The 16271-nt window shown below is 46.9% G+C and overlaps 1 protein-coding gene across 1 annotated transcript; it reads right to left on the bottom strand.

Moving 5' to 3' along the window:
* Nucleotides 1-1921: 1921 nt before the first annotated feature.
* LOC119463704 (uncharacterized) lies at nt 1922-2647 on the bottom strand. Its single transcript, XM_037724530.1, has one exon. It carries the CDS (start codon nt 2645-2647, stop codon nt 1922-1924), a length of 726 nt encoding a protein of 241 aa, XP_037580458.1.
* Nucleotides 2648-16271: the final 13624 nt, after the last annotated feature.

Here is a 16271-nt window from a genome sequence, read left to right as displayed (position 1 = left end):
TTTTAGTTCCTTCTACAGATTCGCATGAAAACCATCTGGTGTGTCTGTGTTTACTTGCTTGCTGCGTTCACGTAACCTACTTTTTATACAATGGCCTGCTTGATCAATGTAACGTTTGCCGAAAGCTAAAGGAATTTGATAGATAATTGAAGTTCTGCAATCAGCGAACCCGTTTCAGTGGTTCGCCTGACAGGATAAATTCGCATCTTTGCTGCCTTTGTCTTTTGGCAAAGGCTGTTAACCTTATTGGCACAGAAAAAATGACATCAATGTTACCGCTCCTGTTTTTATTTTTATTTTTTTTAATTGTTTCAAACGTCTTTTTTTTAATTTGCGCAAAAACTAACCAGACCCCGTAGGTGAATCTGCTAACGCAATGAAGATTAATGATGAGACCTGCCCAGCAGCACTCACCAGATTCGAGATTAATCCGACAGCACGAGTGTGGGACTTGAGCAAGAGCAGATTGCGCATGCGCCCGAGTACCACAGGCGATGGAAGTTAAGTTTGCTACAGCCACGGTTCACCATTCATTTCTGTACCGTAGTGCACTACACCCTGCTCAGCATGCACAAGTCTTTTCACATGTCTCTCTGCGGCTGCGTCCGAGATAGAGCTTACCTGATTTTTCATCGCAGAGGCGTTTACGGCTTGGTCTCCCACAAACTTCCGGTATCAGACTTTACCAGACACTAAGTCATGATCAGGGCACCAAGCTTACACGCTTCAGGCCAAACGGATAGCCATTTCTGATACGTTGGCCCCCTTCACAAGAAGATAATGGTTTGCGACGCCAGTGGATGAATGCGACCTAACTGATGTTTTTCAGGGTACTCGTGGTGAGAGCACGAATCTGCATTTAGGTTAGTTTAGCCCATGTGGCATATCGGACTTCAAATTTCGGTAAAATGATGGCCGTTGTAGTGCTGCCGCTTTTTGGCTAAAGCCGAATTCCTGACAATACATATGGCGTGCTCTTGTTTTTATCTGTGTGTGTTCGATTTTAACCGAGAAAGTGTAACCCGTAATCACACTAGAGGTAAAGCGCTGAACGAAGTGGTTGCACGTTTTTCATCGAACTGAGGCATAATTCTTGACAAAGCAGTGCGACTGAGTCGAAGGAATGGCTGGTGTTCCGGGCGTCGGCAGGAACTCAGGCGACTGAGGCAGACTCATTAGTTGGTCACTGTCTTGAAATAAAAGTTCACCGTTACAAGAATGTGCGCCGCATCCGCATATATGACGAACATTGGCTTGGTGAGCTTGCTCGTTTTGAATCTGCACTGCTGTGCCGTCTGTGACGGTAATGAAGATAACGCTCGTTATACCTCAAATACGTGTGTCATATTCAGCATTATGGTAAAGAACACTTACAGTAAAACTATCGAAACAGGGTTTGGGACTACGCATTGTTCAAGGAGTTAAAATCATAGGTTTGCGAAGATGCAAGCCAAGTTTTATTCACAGAAGTACAAAAGATAAAGAGCATCAATAAAATCTTCATGGTCGCGAGTGGCGATATGCGAGCGGAATGTGACACTACAGTGTAGTAAAAATGCAGACCACAATGCGTAACCAGCGGCAGTATGTAGCAGGGCTACGTGTAGCCAGCACTGAAGGAAGACGAGAGTTTTGTGGGCGTCTTCGCGGTGTCATCAGGACAACTTGAGGTACTTGAAAGGTACTTCGAACAAATAGCTCACAGATTCGGTAAATGTTTAGGGGAGGGAGCATAAAGAATGGGAATTAAAACAAAAGAAAATTGCGACAATGCCACATATTGCTATACGATACAAACATGCAAAAAATAAGGTAGCCAATGCAATGTCAAGAACGCCTGACGGCACATGCTGGCTCAAATCATTGCCTGAAGAACATCGCGACACACCCTTCAAGCAGGAAATTGAACTAAAACGGTTGTTCATTTTTCTGGCGGTTTCGGCTCGCCATTGCTATGCGAGTTTTCACCTTTCTTTTTGGCTGGCTGACGGCGAGGGTACCGTCTTTCTGGTGGCGTCGGTGAACGATCCGAAGGTGGCGGTTCGTGGATTGTAGCCTTGACGGTGAACGACGTCGAAGGAATCGGACTGCCCGGAGTCTCACCCGGAGAGCAGAGATCTTCCGTCGTGGCTAACGGGGCCTGCTTAGGTATTCCCTCCTTCTCAAGCACTTCGGGTGGAAACACCTCGAGAACCTCACCTCTGTTCTCGAAGATGTGGAACTTTGGCTCGTGGTACACTCGAAGCGTTGGGCCGGACGGCCCCTCGACCTCAATCAACGGGGTCGCATCGCTCTGCTCTTTGGCCCACTCCGCTGTTCTAGCAGCCACTTTCTGGGGAGACGCCCCCAGGGAAGGTGGCTCTGGAGAGGAACCTCTGATACACGACCCCACCGCTCTCTTCAGCGCGGATTTGACGGGCGTTCCGGGAGACTTGCGCTCCGCCGGTGACTTGGTGCGACTTTGCCTGGTCGTCGGGCGACTAGGCACTGCTGCAGGAGTTTTGGGCACTGCCTCGGGTGCCGTACCAGATGAGCGCGTTCTGGACTTGCTCGTGCCGAGGCCGCTGTCGTCCTCGTCCTTCGTGCTCCTTTTCGAGCCGGCTTTGGAGTCGTGTCGCTTTCTTGAAGGCCTGCCTTCGCTGGACATCGCAGCAGGTTCTCGTTCAATCCGCTACAGCTCAGATGCGGACTCCGGTTGCCGACGTTGTTGAGACGGTGGTTCCGGTGCGTTGCGGTATTCGAAAAATGACCCTTGCTTCCGCTTTAGCAGGAAGCCTTTTGCGCCGCGGCCACTCGAGTTATGCAGTACACGACCTAAAACCCAGCCGTGTCGAGCCAATGAAAAAGACGCTGACGAGTATAGCGAATGGCTGCACGTATACGGCTGACGAGCAATAGTTTCGTTCCCATGGGCTGTTCTAGCGAACTGGTGCTGCCCCTTATAAAGATAACAGATTGCTTGATCACATGCATGAGTGGCCCACCTTAACCAGCACGTCACTCTTTATGGCGCATTTAAGGCTTCGGTTTGTGTTCTTTTTTTATAAGCAGAGGGGTGACGACCAAACCAAAAAGAAAGAAAAAAGAAAACGCGTTATAAAGCGCATCTGCCTATTTTCGCAATTTTAACGTAGTATTGAAACCTATCATGACGAAAAAAAAGAGCAAATCAACATTTTTGTTGTCAGAGAAGCCTAGTTATTTTATGAAGGTGTCCGCATTTTGCGCGCACCACAGGCATGGGATCGATGCCTACCCATTCCTTCGCCATTTTTTCGAGCGCATCCTTAAAGAACGATATGTGGTATTACTGAGATTACTTGAAAAGGTGGGTACATACAGGGTGTTCCAATTAGGTTGTTGCGAATCTTTAAAAGTACACGTGTAAGTTGCGACAATGCAACTAATTATTGTCAGCTGTTATCTTGAGCAACTCAAAGTACTTTTTTACTACGAACTTAGGTAACTAAGTGACAAAAATATGTGAATAATTTGTGGGGTTTGACGTGCCAAGACCACGATCTTATGAGGGACGCCGTAGTGGTGAACTCCGAAATAATTTGTACCACCTGGGACTTTAACGTGCACCTAAATATAAGTACACGGGCGTTTTCGCATTTCGTCCCCCGTCGAAATGAGGCCGCCGTAGCTGGAACTTGATCCCGCGACAAAAAAGAAAAAAAATTACCAAATTTCAAATTAAACGCGATATCTTCCATGTAGAGGTTACAGAGCTGATTGAGAACTCTCCAAGTAATTTATTTCCGGGATGATAGCTACTGTGGTTTTCATTGCTTTCGAGCTATAAAGAAAGCGCTCGAGTTTTGAAAAAAGTATCACGTGAGTATGTGCTTACGCGCATCGACATTAGGGCCTTCAAATATTCCACGAAAGAACGATCGTTGCTACACGTACACCAAAATCACGAACAGTACTTGAGCAACTGAGATTGATCAAGTACAACGGTTTTTGACAATGGTGTTGGCTTTCACTTTTGCCGGTTAAAACTATAGGTTATGCGATAAACAATACATCACAATTCGTGAAGTTCTGTCAATGTTATTTCGCTGTTGACAGGCAGCGAAATAACATGGGAGAGGAGGCTCTGGCGACGGATGCTGAATTATCGGTGATGGCGGGTGTGGTCATCGCTAATCAATTTTGTTTGCGGCCTATTCATGCCTTCGGCAGTTTGGTCTGCGTGCAGGGTGGATATTTAGTTGGTATATATATATATATATATATATATATATATATATATATATATATATCATAAAAGAATTAACATGACGTACACCCGTGAGAAAAAGTATATGGTCCGGGGGTTGCGCGATAAAGCCGATTTTTTCCTCTACCTGTGAACGCAACTTGAAATTGAGGACTACAGTCTAAACTTAGCATTGCGAACTTTTCAGTGTGCCCAATTATTCCAGTTTATGCTTCGAACTGACGCGAGTGGTTATGGCATCGGCGCTGTCCTCGCTCAACGTCAACAGGGCCACGACCGTGTCATCGCTTACGCCAGCCGCCTTCTTTCCACGCCCGAGCGAAATTACTCCATCACTGAGAGGGAATGCCTCGCGCTCGTATGGGCGGTCGCGAAATTTCGGCCGTACCTTTTCGGTCGGAGCTTCTGCGTCGTAACCGATCATCACGCCCTCTGCTGGCTCTCCTCTTTGAAGGACCCAACTGGACGACTTGCACGTTGGGCATTGCGTCTACAAGAATATACATTTTCTATTACGTATAAGTCAGGGCGCCTGCATAAAGACGCTGACTGCCTGTCCCGCAATCCTGTGGATCAACCGGACGATACCGATGCAGACTCGGACATCAGTATTCTGTCTCTCTCCGGCTTTCTCCATATTGGCGACGAGCAACGCCAAGATCCTGTTCTTCGAACACTTATGGAACGCCTCAGCTCCTCGCCTAATGACCCGTCTCTGCGGATGTTCACCTCGCGCGATGGAACTTTATACCGTCGTAGTGTTCGTCCTGATGGCCCGGAGCTGCTCCTAGTCGTTCCAAAGCACCTTCGACTGGCCGTGCTCCAGCAACTTCACGACGCTCCTACTGCTGGACATCTGGGCTTCACTCGTACTTACGACCGCCTGCGGCGCCGCTTCTTCTGGCCCGGCATTTATCGCTCTGTGCGCCGTTATGTCACTTCTTGCGACCTGTGTCAGCGCCGCAAGACGCCTGCTATGCCTCCTCCTGGTTTGCTTCAACCAATTGCTATCCCTACAGAGCCCTTCTTCCGTGTGGGCCTCGACTTCCTTGGCCCCTTTCCTATTTCTATGAAAGGAAACAAATGGATTGCTGTAGCAACAGATTATGCCGCGAGATATGCCATTACACGAGCGATGCCACCCAGCTGCGCTACAGATGTCGCAGACTTCCTACTATACGACGTCATCCTGCACCACGGCGCCCCTTGCCAGTTACTCACGGATCGCGGCCGCTACTTTCTCTCGAAGGTCGTCGATGATCTGCTCCGCTCCTGTTCTACAGAACACCAGCTCGCTACCGCATACCACCCTCAAACGAACGGCCTCACCGAAGCGCGACGTCCACTTTTAGATCACCGTAAGAGCATCACAGCGTGTGAAGAATTGCGGTACAAGTTACGCATGATATAATTACGCATTGCAACAACATTACGCGCAGCATCGCAAAACATACAAGTGAACAAAGCCGTAGGACGGGGAACAATACAAAAAATAGGTACCATGCGCTGTGCAAAAAAATCAGAAAAGCACTGAATGAGACGCAATAAGATCAATAAAATACTGGAGGTTCTAAACTTAGCATTGCGAACTTTTCAGTGTGCCCAATTATTCCAGTTTATGCTTGGTAATTACGAATAAATTCAGTTTTTTCGGTGACTGTGTGGTCTGTATACTTTTGCTCACCGGTGTACGTGGAAACACGGTCTTTAAAACGCTCTGGCTAGTGGCCAGCCTACGTCAGAGACGCATGCAACAAGCCATTCGCAGCCTTTTTAAACATTTGTAAAATGTTGCTGCGCATTCACATGCACAAAAGCATTCGTCAGTAAATTGATATGGGGATACATTGAAGATACGCAAACTGCAAACATGCACAATGTGCGAGGTAACGATAAGCGCGACGTCCACTTTTAATCACCGTAAGAGCATCACAGCGTGTGAAGAGAATTGCGGTACAAGTTACGCATGATATGAATTACGCATTGCAACAACATTACGCGCGCATCGCAAAACATACAAGTGAACAAAGCCGTAGGACGGGGAACAATACAAAAAATAGGTACAATGCGCTGTGCAAAAAATCAGAAAAGCACTGAATGAGACGCAATAAGATCACATAAAATACTGGAGGGTTGACTAGTGAGTGCGCCTGTGTGATCGTTTATGCCCACCCTTACAGTGTGAAAATTATAGATGAGGAAATATTCACGGATTCCCCGCTCGTGGTGAAAGCGAAAACAGGATTCCAATACCGTTTCCTTAATTTTATGAAAGGAGTGAACGGGCATCATGAGATGGTTTGAGCAATTTTGACCAAATCATATTAACAACGAAGCTGTTTAAGCCAGCCGTGATTTTTGGTGCGTATCAAGAAACTACCAAGAAAGAAAAGAAAATAAACTTTCTTGCCCTTGCGGGATTCGAACCCGCGTAGCCCCGGTTCCAAAGCGAGCGTCGCAACCACTCGGCTATACAGCCACACTTGCCGAACATCCGTTTATGCGAACAAAACTTGGAGGACGCTTCAGCTTCGCCTTTATGACAAGAACGCGATAGCGTTATCGGGACCCGTTCACATCGCATTGTTCGCATACGGCAAGTAGGCTTCATTCACTGCAACACAGAACGTGGGAATGTCAGCTTACAAAGACCAAGCTTACGCTGATCCTCTTAAAGTCGGCTTAACTTTTAAACTGAAATGCATAGCTGGAAAGACGTTTTTCCAGGGCAATATAAGTGGCCTTATATTAAAATGTGATGGCACTAGCACCTTATTTTATTAATTTATTAATTGTTTGCTATTGAACCGACGTGCGCAGGTCTGGTAGAAATGTTTGAATTTCCTCGTAGCAGAATTAGGTTTTCTCGTGCATTCAAATTACAATCCGACGGCGAATCCGACGCCGAATGGTGAAGTGGTACTTTACCATTTTTCTGACGAATGTCACTGAGAAATTCAATTTTTGTTCACCAAAACCTTGCACCACGTGGAGGGCCTGCGCGGTCGATGTGGTTGGATTATTTTCTCCGCCACCCTTGATCACACGCCGGTTGCGAACGCCGGATTTTCTGCGACATGGGGCCCTAAACGTATCGCGTTAATATGATTGCATTCGAGCGTCGCCGTCTTCGTCCACAGCTGGCGCGTTCGTACGCTCGTGCCCTGCGAGGTGACGAGGTTTTGTGCGCTATTAGAGCGCTAGAGAGAGAGAGACGCATTCACGGAGCGGGTCTCCTGGAAGGCGGTGTCGTCATCGGAACGCGGTGTTGGTGTTGCAAGCTGCGGTATGCAACGCGCAATGACGGCCGTAAGTGCGAGAAGTGCGAAAAGAAGTTATCATCATCATGAGTAATAAGATTAAAAGTTCGCGCGCACTTCCGGAAAATGCTGGGCTATGATCGCCCAGCTTCGCTGTTTCAAGCGTTGCGCGGCCGAGTGCAAGGTGAAGCGTTTTTTGAGCAATATGCGCAATTTTTAAGTGCTTTGGCGAGAGACTTACGGTTAATAAATCGCATTCTAAGCGACTTTCCTCTTTGGCGAATATACTACATGTTACAGGTATTGCATTCAAGAATGTATACTACGCTGGGACTGTCACAGTTTAAATTGTCCCTGATTTTTACCTGAAAGCCGATGGATGAGCTGGTGACAGTTTGCGTAGTTATTATGTAGGCACACACCTTGCACCGCGATTTCCCGCAAGGAAGGCAGCTATTGTGTTTACGCACCGTGACCTTTGAACATGAAAGGATATAGCCAAGGTTTCTTGACCATCTGTACACGACCCCCTGTGGCTCTGGAAAAATATTTTCTATGTGTTTCTATGATAGTGCTGTAGTAATTGCGCTATGCATTTCTGTAATTGCGAATTCTTCCCTTGAAGGTTGTCAGGTCTCTATGGCCATCTCAAAAAGTTTTTGTTTTGTTTCTTGTCCTTACAAAAATAGCCTTGGACTGTCGATAGAGTGTCTGCAGACTTGCAGAAACACTTTGCGTGTCTATAGATTTATTCTGTTGTCTGTACAAAATCTGCAGATTGTCTGTAGATCAAAGGCGATAAGGTGTCTCTTTTTGTCTACGGCCCTCAGTTATGCCTAGGTGCTCGTTTCTTTTCTTTACTCCTATACACGAAAGTCGATCAGTATCTATTTCTTTTTGTTCATTCTTAGTCTATAGATTGTCTATACAGGGAAGTTGATAGGGTGTATAGTTCTATTTGTCTATTCTCAGTCTATACACAGTCCTTACACAAGCGTCGTAAATTGTAGCTTTCCTTTATTCTATTTTTGGTCTATAGGCGATCTATATAAAAATGTCTGTCAGTTGTCTATTTCATTAGCCAATTCCCAGTTTATAGAACGTCTACACACAAAACCTGTCAAGGTGAACATTTCACCTTTGTCATTTAATCACACTGCCCTTAATAATTATTTTACCAGATAATGAGGTGTTTAAGGGTCTGCTCGCATAGTTTCATCGATGATTGTACTAGTTTTCGACGTATAACCTCAGGTGAAACCTAGGCGTGGATGCGTTCCCGACCCTGATTTTTACTTGTGAACCGTATCAATGCGGAATGTATACCTCTCTGCAATTGGAAGTATTCTTTACGGTTTCCTATATCACCCCTGATGAAGCCTTGCGTGAACAGTTACCAAAGGTCATGTTAACTTGAGCTAATAGCACGTAAACCGATTACGGTAAGGTGTGAAATGGACTAAAAATAACCGACACTGTAAAATTCGTATTGATTAAAGTTTACTTGCCGTCTATAGATTGACTAAGACAAAAGACTTTATTCTCGGCCGAGCCCGTTGACGCTGTGATGAACGAGGAGCTACCGGTGGATAATGCGCAGCTATGTTAGATATAAGCCACTGGCGTTGCAGGCTGCTGAGACAGGTCTAAAGATTTTTTGTAGACTTTAGTATATACGTAGTTTAAACGTCCGTATTGGTGAACCTCATTATATTACCTCCGTAGTCACTCTCGGCACTCCCAAGAGAGTATTCATAGTTACGATAACACGACTTGTGCGACAGTAGAATAAATAAAACAAGAAGCTGATCAAGTCGTGATAAGCGGTGTAATAAATACCAACTTCGGCGAGAAGCGGATGCCAAACAGACATCAAGCTAACAGCACAGATACTCGCAATTCTTAGTCTATTTCGGCAGTAGAGATATATATATATATATATATATATATATATTCTGGCGAAGTACAATCGTCCATCCTAAAGTTCGAGCTTATTTCCCGAGACACAGAGAAGGAAAATATTTCGACCCCCCGTCCATTATGCCGTAGCAAAGTGGCTGCACAAGGGATCGTAGGTCTTCGTAAAACGTTAGTACTTGATCTCTTGTCTGATAGAGAATGCCCGTCATGCCTTCGCAGCTGTACATGTTATATTTGTACGCCGATGATTCCCAAGACGGATTCCACAAGTGGCAAATGTACGAGACGTCGTCCGAGTGTTGTCTCTTTAGATCCGCAATTGGCTGACTCTTTCTTGGTTCACACGCGTGAGTGAGTGCAACCAAGAAAGGTCGTTTCGAAAAGAGGTAACAAACTGAATTCGCATTTGCTCCGTGTTCTTCGAGTGAAGGATGGCCGACGACAGTTGGCGAAGGCCAAAGAGTGACGTTGCCAAACATCCTGACTTCGGGGTAAAAGAGGAAGCTGTAAGGGACAGGCAGTAATTTCCTGAGTGCATTAAGCATGTCACCGTGTGCACTGTAATGACCAGCTTTGTAAGGCAGCAGTAACGTCAGTGTGTAGTGGTACTGTCGTAATCCTTCGGATATGGTTCGAACAAATTTCTCGACACTTTTCTTACTGTGCTTAGGAATGTCCAGTAAAAGCAATGCGAAGCCATTAAAGCCAAACCTAATCAAGTAACGCATCGCACTTCGCAAGAACCATTGTACAGCACTGTCATTGCCGTTTACCAGTCTTGAAAACACTGCACTGCTGGCACGCACTCCCAGAATCATCTTTGATTGGTCCTTTCCAGGGCATTGTGCTGACAGCAGTGATTCGTCCATGACTCGCGAATCCATCGTGTATGGGAAGGCATCCACAGTGAGATCTTGCTTGACGGCGCAACAACAAATTACGACTGCTTCACAACAGGGAGCACGCATTGAATGTGTGTCGCGCTTGTCGTCATACTGACCGACGCTCGAGTTCACTGAGTCACTTACAAGGCAGGCCCTCCAAATGTTCGTATCCGGGTAAGGGGGCGCATATCTTACCTCGGCCAGGCGCGCAAGCTCCGGGCCGAGTTCTTCGATGTCCTCTATCAAGGTAGGCTCCTGTAATTTGCTTTGCTCGTTGAGGCCAGCCCAGAGCGCGATGAGTACAAGAATCGTAAGAATGCTAAGCGAACCAGCCAAAATGGATAGGACCGGCACGGTGCAAGGGATATCCCAGTCTTCGGTCTCCTCGCTGAGCAGACTTAGCCGCCACGTGATTCGGTTACCCGTGCTCGGCGAAGTCCTCAGTCCTTCCTCGTCTAGGTTCACAAGGATAGGAGGCACGCCTGGATCGTCCGTTGGGAACATTTCCACCGTAGGGACCGCATACAGCGCCTGCAGTGCTTCTTCTCCAGTTGGTGACGGCATAACGCCTCGGTAGAAGTACGCTTCGTACCGTGGGTCCCAGTATTTGTAGAAGTCTTGCTCGGCGTCTGGCAGCGATGCATAGGTTGTTGCCTCATATTCAGTGTCCATCTTTGTCCTTCTTCTTTCTTCTCTTCGATTCAGATTACACACGGAGGTTCATCACTGCGATGAAGTCTTGAGATCGAGCCGAAGCCAAACATAGCGTTATCGGACGCCAGGTTCGCAAAAGGTCTCCTGTAATGCTGATGCGACTAGCACACCACTATTGATAAAATAGTTTGTACAGGTAATTTAAGAGTGCATAAAGGTTTCCGCAAAATAGTTTCGGCCGAGTATTTATGCAAGAAATTCAGCAGGGCCGAGCCAACTTACTGTCAGAGAAGCAGGCTCGCAAAGAGAACGCTGTCCTTTGTTGCTTTTGCTGTTGTTCTTGTTGCCTTTTTCTGAAGAACAACTTTGTGATGCCCACAGCGTCATCTTCGTCCTCTTGAATCTAACCTTGCGGTGGCCTCCTTATACGTCCACAGACGCTTCCACTCCCAGAGACTGTATGCCTCACAAAACTGCAAAAAAAAAATCGGAAAGAGTGAAGTTCGTGCAAATTCGGCTTAAAATTCGGCATTTTCCGCGAGGCCATGAGGTAATTCTCCAGTCGCTGTAGTGAGCAAACATTTTGCCATAGGACTACGCGGTGAAACTGAAGATCATGACGTGACCTCACAATGGTGACATTCAAATTACAATGTGGCAGATAGGCCTGGCATTGAATGTCCTGGTGCTGCTGTATTTCGGGGCTGCCGTGCTTGGACGCTCACACAGGGACGTGTGCATCGGCATAGAAACATTTATTTGTGGATCTAAACAATTTCACTCTTATTCGCATGAATTATTTTATTCTTCGCTCAGTGTCTCTTATAAAAACACATACATATTTTCTTGTGTTCTATCAGAAAGAGTGTTTGCGAAATTGTCTTTTATTTTACACGCTTTAAATTACTCATCAAAAATAATTGACTTCTAAATTTATTTGCTAACACATGTCCAATATATGGTCAATTTTGGCCTATCCCCCTCAGTGGGCAGGTGCAAATGAGCTTGAGGTCATCTATATTATCATCAACTGTGCCCCATGCAGAGATGTAGAATCACTGGACTATTTTCTCATCTTCTGTCGTATGTGTTATTCCGAAGGAAAGATGGGAGGGCCGATCTAAAAGTTAGGGGAATGTTGCTACACTGCTTTCATGCTAGCTTCGCTGCTGTGCCGCTTCATATAGTCTCTAGCATCGTTATTGGGCCTATTTTGATTTTTTTTTACTTTTTGAGAATAAATGCAGCCATTTACGCCACATGATTATGCGATTGCCATTTCCGTAGTCTTTGTCATTGGCCGTTAGGAGCAAATTAAAATATTAAAGAAATTGTGTCACCTTCTGTTTCCGCCTGGAGAAGAAGGCAATGGACGCACACCGAATAAAACCTTCGTAGATGAAGTCTTAAGCCACAACTAAAAATTCAAATGGTTCACGCAGTTGAGGATTGCCAGAACGTCCCGTGAGGATGATGACCCCTCCGGACGCCCTCGGACCTATATATCTGACCTATGCAGAAAAAGCCCAAATAAATAAGAAAATTATGCAGATCTAACGCATATGTTTTAATCTATGTCAAGCGAAGCTTTCGTGAAGGTTTTAATGAAATGCTATAAATTTGCTTATTTGCGCGAAAAGGAAACAGGCGTGCGCCTGTGCTCCCAGGCACCCGTGCTATATGCAAAGTGGCAAATCTTCTATTGGATGGATGGATGGATGGATGTAAAACTTTAATGAAAGTCCTGAGGTACGCGACTCAGCGCGCAGCGGGCTGCTCCCACGTTGGGACAGTCAGGCTATGCCTGACCGCCGCATCGTGGGCCCTCTGGACTATTGAATTTCTCATTTTAAAAATTTATTTTCATTGTAAGAGCCGCTTACCGGGTGATTGCCCGTTGTAGGTATGTGTCATAGTAGCCATATCAAAATCATTATCAACACGTGGCGAGTATCTCAAAAAAGTTGGCGCAGTTTCACCTGAAAGGCGAAGCATCAATTGCGATAGCAAATTAGTAGAGAGCTATACGGAGTAAGGATAGTCGTTTTATCAACTGTATAAACTTGGACATGCAGCAGCACCGGCAACACGCAGAACTGTTGTCGACGCCGTCGGCGTTTTGCCCGCGTTCGCTCAAAATGCGTGCGGCGTTGGTGACTGTTGCCGGAGCCTCTGATATAAATAGGCACTTAGTGCCGCAGCTAAACGTCGCCTCCCTTCCCTCCCCCTTCCCCACGGCCTCTCGCGCATCGGAAGAAGGCGCGTTTGCTCTACATATATGGTGATTGTAAAGGAGGAAAGAGACGCCTACTTCTGCAGCCCTTAAGGAAGCACGGCGCAGAACGCGCGTTTGTTCTCCGCCGTGCGTTCACTCCCCGTGAAAGCGCGCGCCCCTCGCGCCCTCTCACTCGCACATACAGCGTTCGGCGCGCGGCGACGATTTAATCTCCATTGACGTCATACGGAACCTCACGGCGACGGCGATGGCGACGGCGACGGCAGAAATCTGCTTTTGAGAGTCCATATAATTGCTATCGCAATAAAAGCTGATTGGCGTTGGCACGGTTCATTGTATAGAAATCATCATCACTATTAACAACACACGGACGCGTTTCGTGGCCGATTCCCCCATAGTGGGTCTGCGCCTTAGTATGGGAATCATAATGCTGATCAACACGCGGCATTTACATCAGAGATAGTTGGCGTTGCCTCGATATGTACCGCCTGCTTCTTGGCCAATCCCCCGTTGTGGGCATGGGCCATTGTACCACCCTCTTCATGGGTATGTGTTAGTGCACGGAAATCATTATCATCATTGTTAAAAAGCAGACGCGCTTCTTGGGAAATCCTCCGTTGTGGGTATGTGCCCATAGTGGGAAATAGTGTCCATCAATACGCGGCCATCATCTCAAAAAGATACTTGGGGCACGATATGCACCATCTGCTTCTTGGTCAATTTACCATTGCGGGTATGTGCCAATGGAAATCATCATCATAATCAACACACGGACACGCTTTTTGGCGGCTCACCTTTGGTGGGTATGTGCCATAGTATGAAAACCATAATTATCACCAACACACAGCGATCATGATATGAATCACCTACTTCGCCAATCCCCCAGTAATGTTTGAAAGGTTCTTGTATCGCTCTTCCACTTGGGCGTCCGAGACGCACCGCCAAAGACAGGCTACGCAAATGAGGAGTACTGCCGTTAAGAATAGCGGCGATAGGTTCGCTGGATACTTCCGATCGGTTTGAAGTAGACATAGATGACGCTTGAAAACACTTCGTATTTACAAGAACTATTTACACCAAATGCAAGAAATGCACATTGAGATGCAAGGTGGAAATGGCACCCATAGGGCGACCCTATATCGGCAGAGCCGATGGTGCATAGCACCGAAAGTTGTGTCCAGAACGCTTGGTCGGGGCAACGGGGCCACGTTTTCTACCCTGTGGTGCCCCGCCCCAAACATTTACAGCCCAATCAACACCGAGTGGCTTTGAGAGTGGCCCGCCGGCGCACGAAACACTAATCTTGTACTAGGATCGTCGTGTGAGTCGTCCGCCGGCATTTCTAGCATTGCGCTTCGTCCAAGCGCCCTTTCGTTTACCACCTTTCGCGGTGTTTTTCTTTTTGCCCTCAAAATATCATACAAAAAGGGTGACAAATGCATAGAAATCGTATCCTGCGCAAAGCCACAGAGCTCAACACCATGGGCACAATAAAGTACTAATCTAAAGTGGCAGGGTGATTGACCAATGCTTGTCACCCCGTCTCCCGCTTGTAACCGCGTAAGCTCTTTGGAAAACCCCGATAGCGCAGTAGCTTAATAATTGCGGGCTATTAGTCAACGAAAGCTGTCAATGCGACACTTTATGTTCGCGTACACTTGTCAAGTAAACACTCGTTCTGAAAGGGATTCCTCAATGGTCAATTGGCTGCGGTCTTAGAAACGGTTTCCCAACAACGGTCACAATGGGAAAGGTGCGCGCAGTGCCTGATGACTACGGTGTTTACGCGTTCTGGGCCGTCACCGCGATAGTCACCCGCTGCTGACCATCAATTATCCCACTGTGCTTCGCTCGTCAAACAAGTGTCATCGGCCACATGCCGCTAGCGGTTTCTTTGCCCTTCCTTGCAGCCATTCCGTTCGGCAAGACCAGGATGAAGAAAAACGCCGGTCCCAAGCTTTCCGAACTATAATTAAAGAAACAACTCGCGTTTTTTAGCAGCAGGCTTAGGATAGGAATAAACTTTATTTGCTGAACGGTTATTGCTGTTGGTGCCCAGGGCTAGGCTGCCAAGGGTACATCGCTGGAGGAAAATCTTCCCAGATCCCCGACAATGGCCCTGGACCGCTGGACGGCCTCCTCCTCGTCTTCGGGTGCCTCGCTGAAGAGGACGGCTTACACCCCCGTTATATGTGCCACAGTACGGAAATGCTCATCACAGTACGGCAATCACCTCGGCAAGGAACCTTACTTCGAATCAACTCGGCGAGAAACCGACCAGCGACCGACTTACCGACTGACCCAGGTGAAACCATGGTATGGTAGGTAAACTTTCGCTTAAAAAATGATAATCGCCACCTGAGCGTCCACAAGCTTTCGGAAGCCCTGGAATTTGTGCCAAAAGGCAAAGCGTGAATGACGAGCCGTACCACTACGTCTTGAGGGATCTTAGCACCGACGCTCGCAAAAAACGCCTCGAAGTGCGGAACCGCCTTTTTTTTCGATTTTGTATGATGACATCGCATGGGCCCATCTTCCTCACTAATTGCGCGTGAGGTTCTGACGATTGCGAAGACACTTGTCATGCACGCTCGCTACTCCCGGGACTTTGCCCCTCCCTGCGACTACATTGTCTTTCCAGAACTCAAGACAAAGGTCAGACGCAAAGATGTTTCAAAGTGTAGCTGAAATTGAGAAGGCTGCGTGTGACACAGTGAATGACGTTGCACGACGTTGCAATGACGTCGCAATGACGTCGATGAGTGCTTTTAAGCATTAAAATCCCGCGGAGACAAGAGCATGGACGTGGGAGAACAGTGGTACTTCAAAGGTGGCTAAGTCGCTGAAACTTTGATTGTATAGTTCTTGAAAGCATTCAGGAAATGTTTGGGTCGGCTCCCGTATTCTCAGAGCATGCCGTTTAGCGTATTGGTCACTTGATATATGTTTTGGTGCGGACACTCTGGCTTGTACCTTTGTAACTTTGTCAGTATGTGCATTGCTACACAAATGCTTCTTGAACATCTCTTTCCACATTATTTATACGCGTTTCGTTTCCCCCTTTTGTTTCTTTCTGGTGATTCCATGTA

Source organism: Dermacentor silvarum, chromosome 9 (assembly GCF_013339745.2).
Source record: "Dermacentor silvarum isolate Dsil-2018 chromosome 9, BIME_Dsil_1.4, whole genome shotgun sequence".
NCBI classification, from domain to species: domain Eukaryota; kingdom Metazoa; phylum Arthropoda; class Arachnida; order Ixodida; family Ixodidae; genus Dermacentor; species Dermacentor silvarum.
This window is presented reverse-complemented; position numbering and strand designations above follow the sequence as displayed.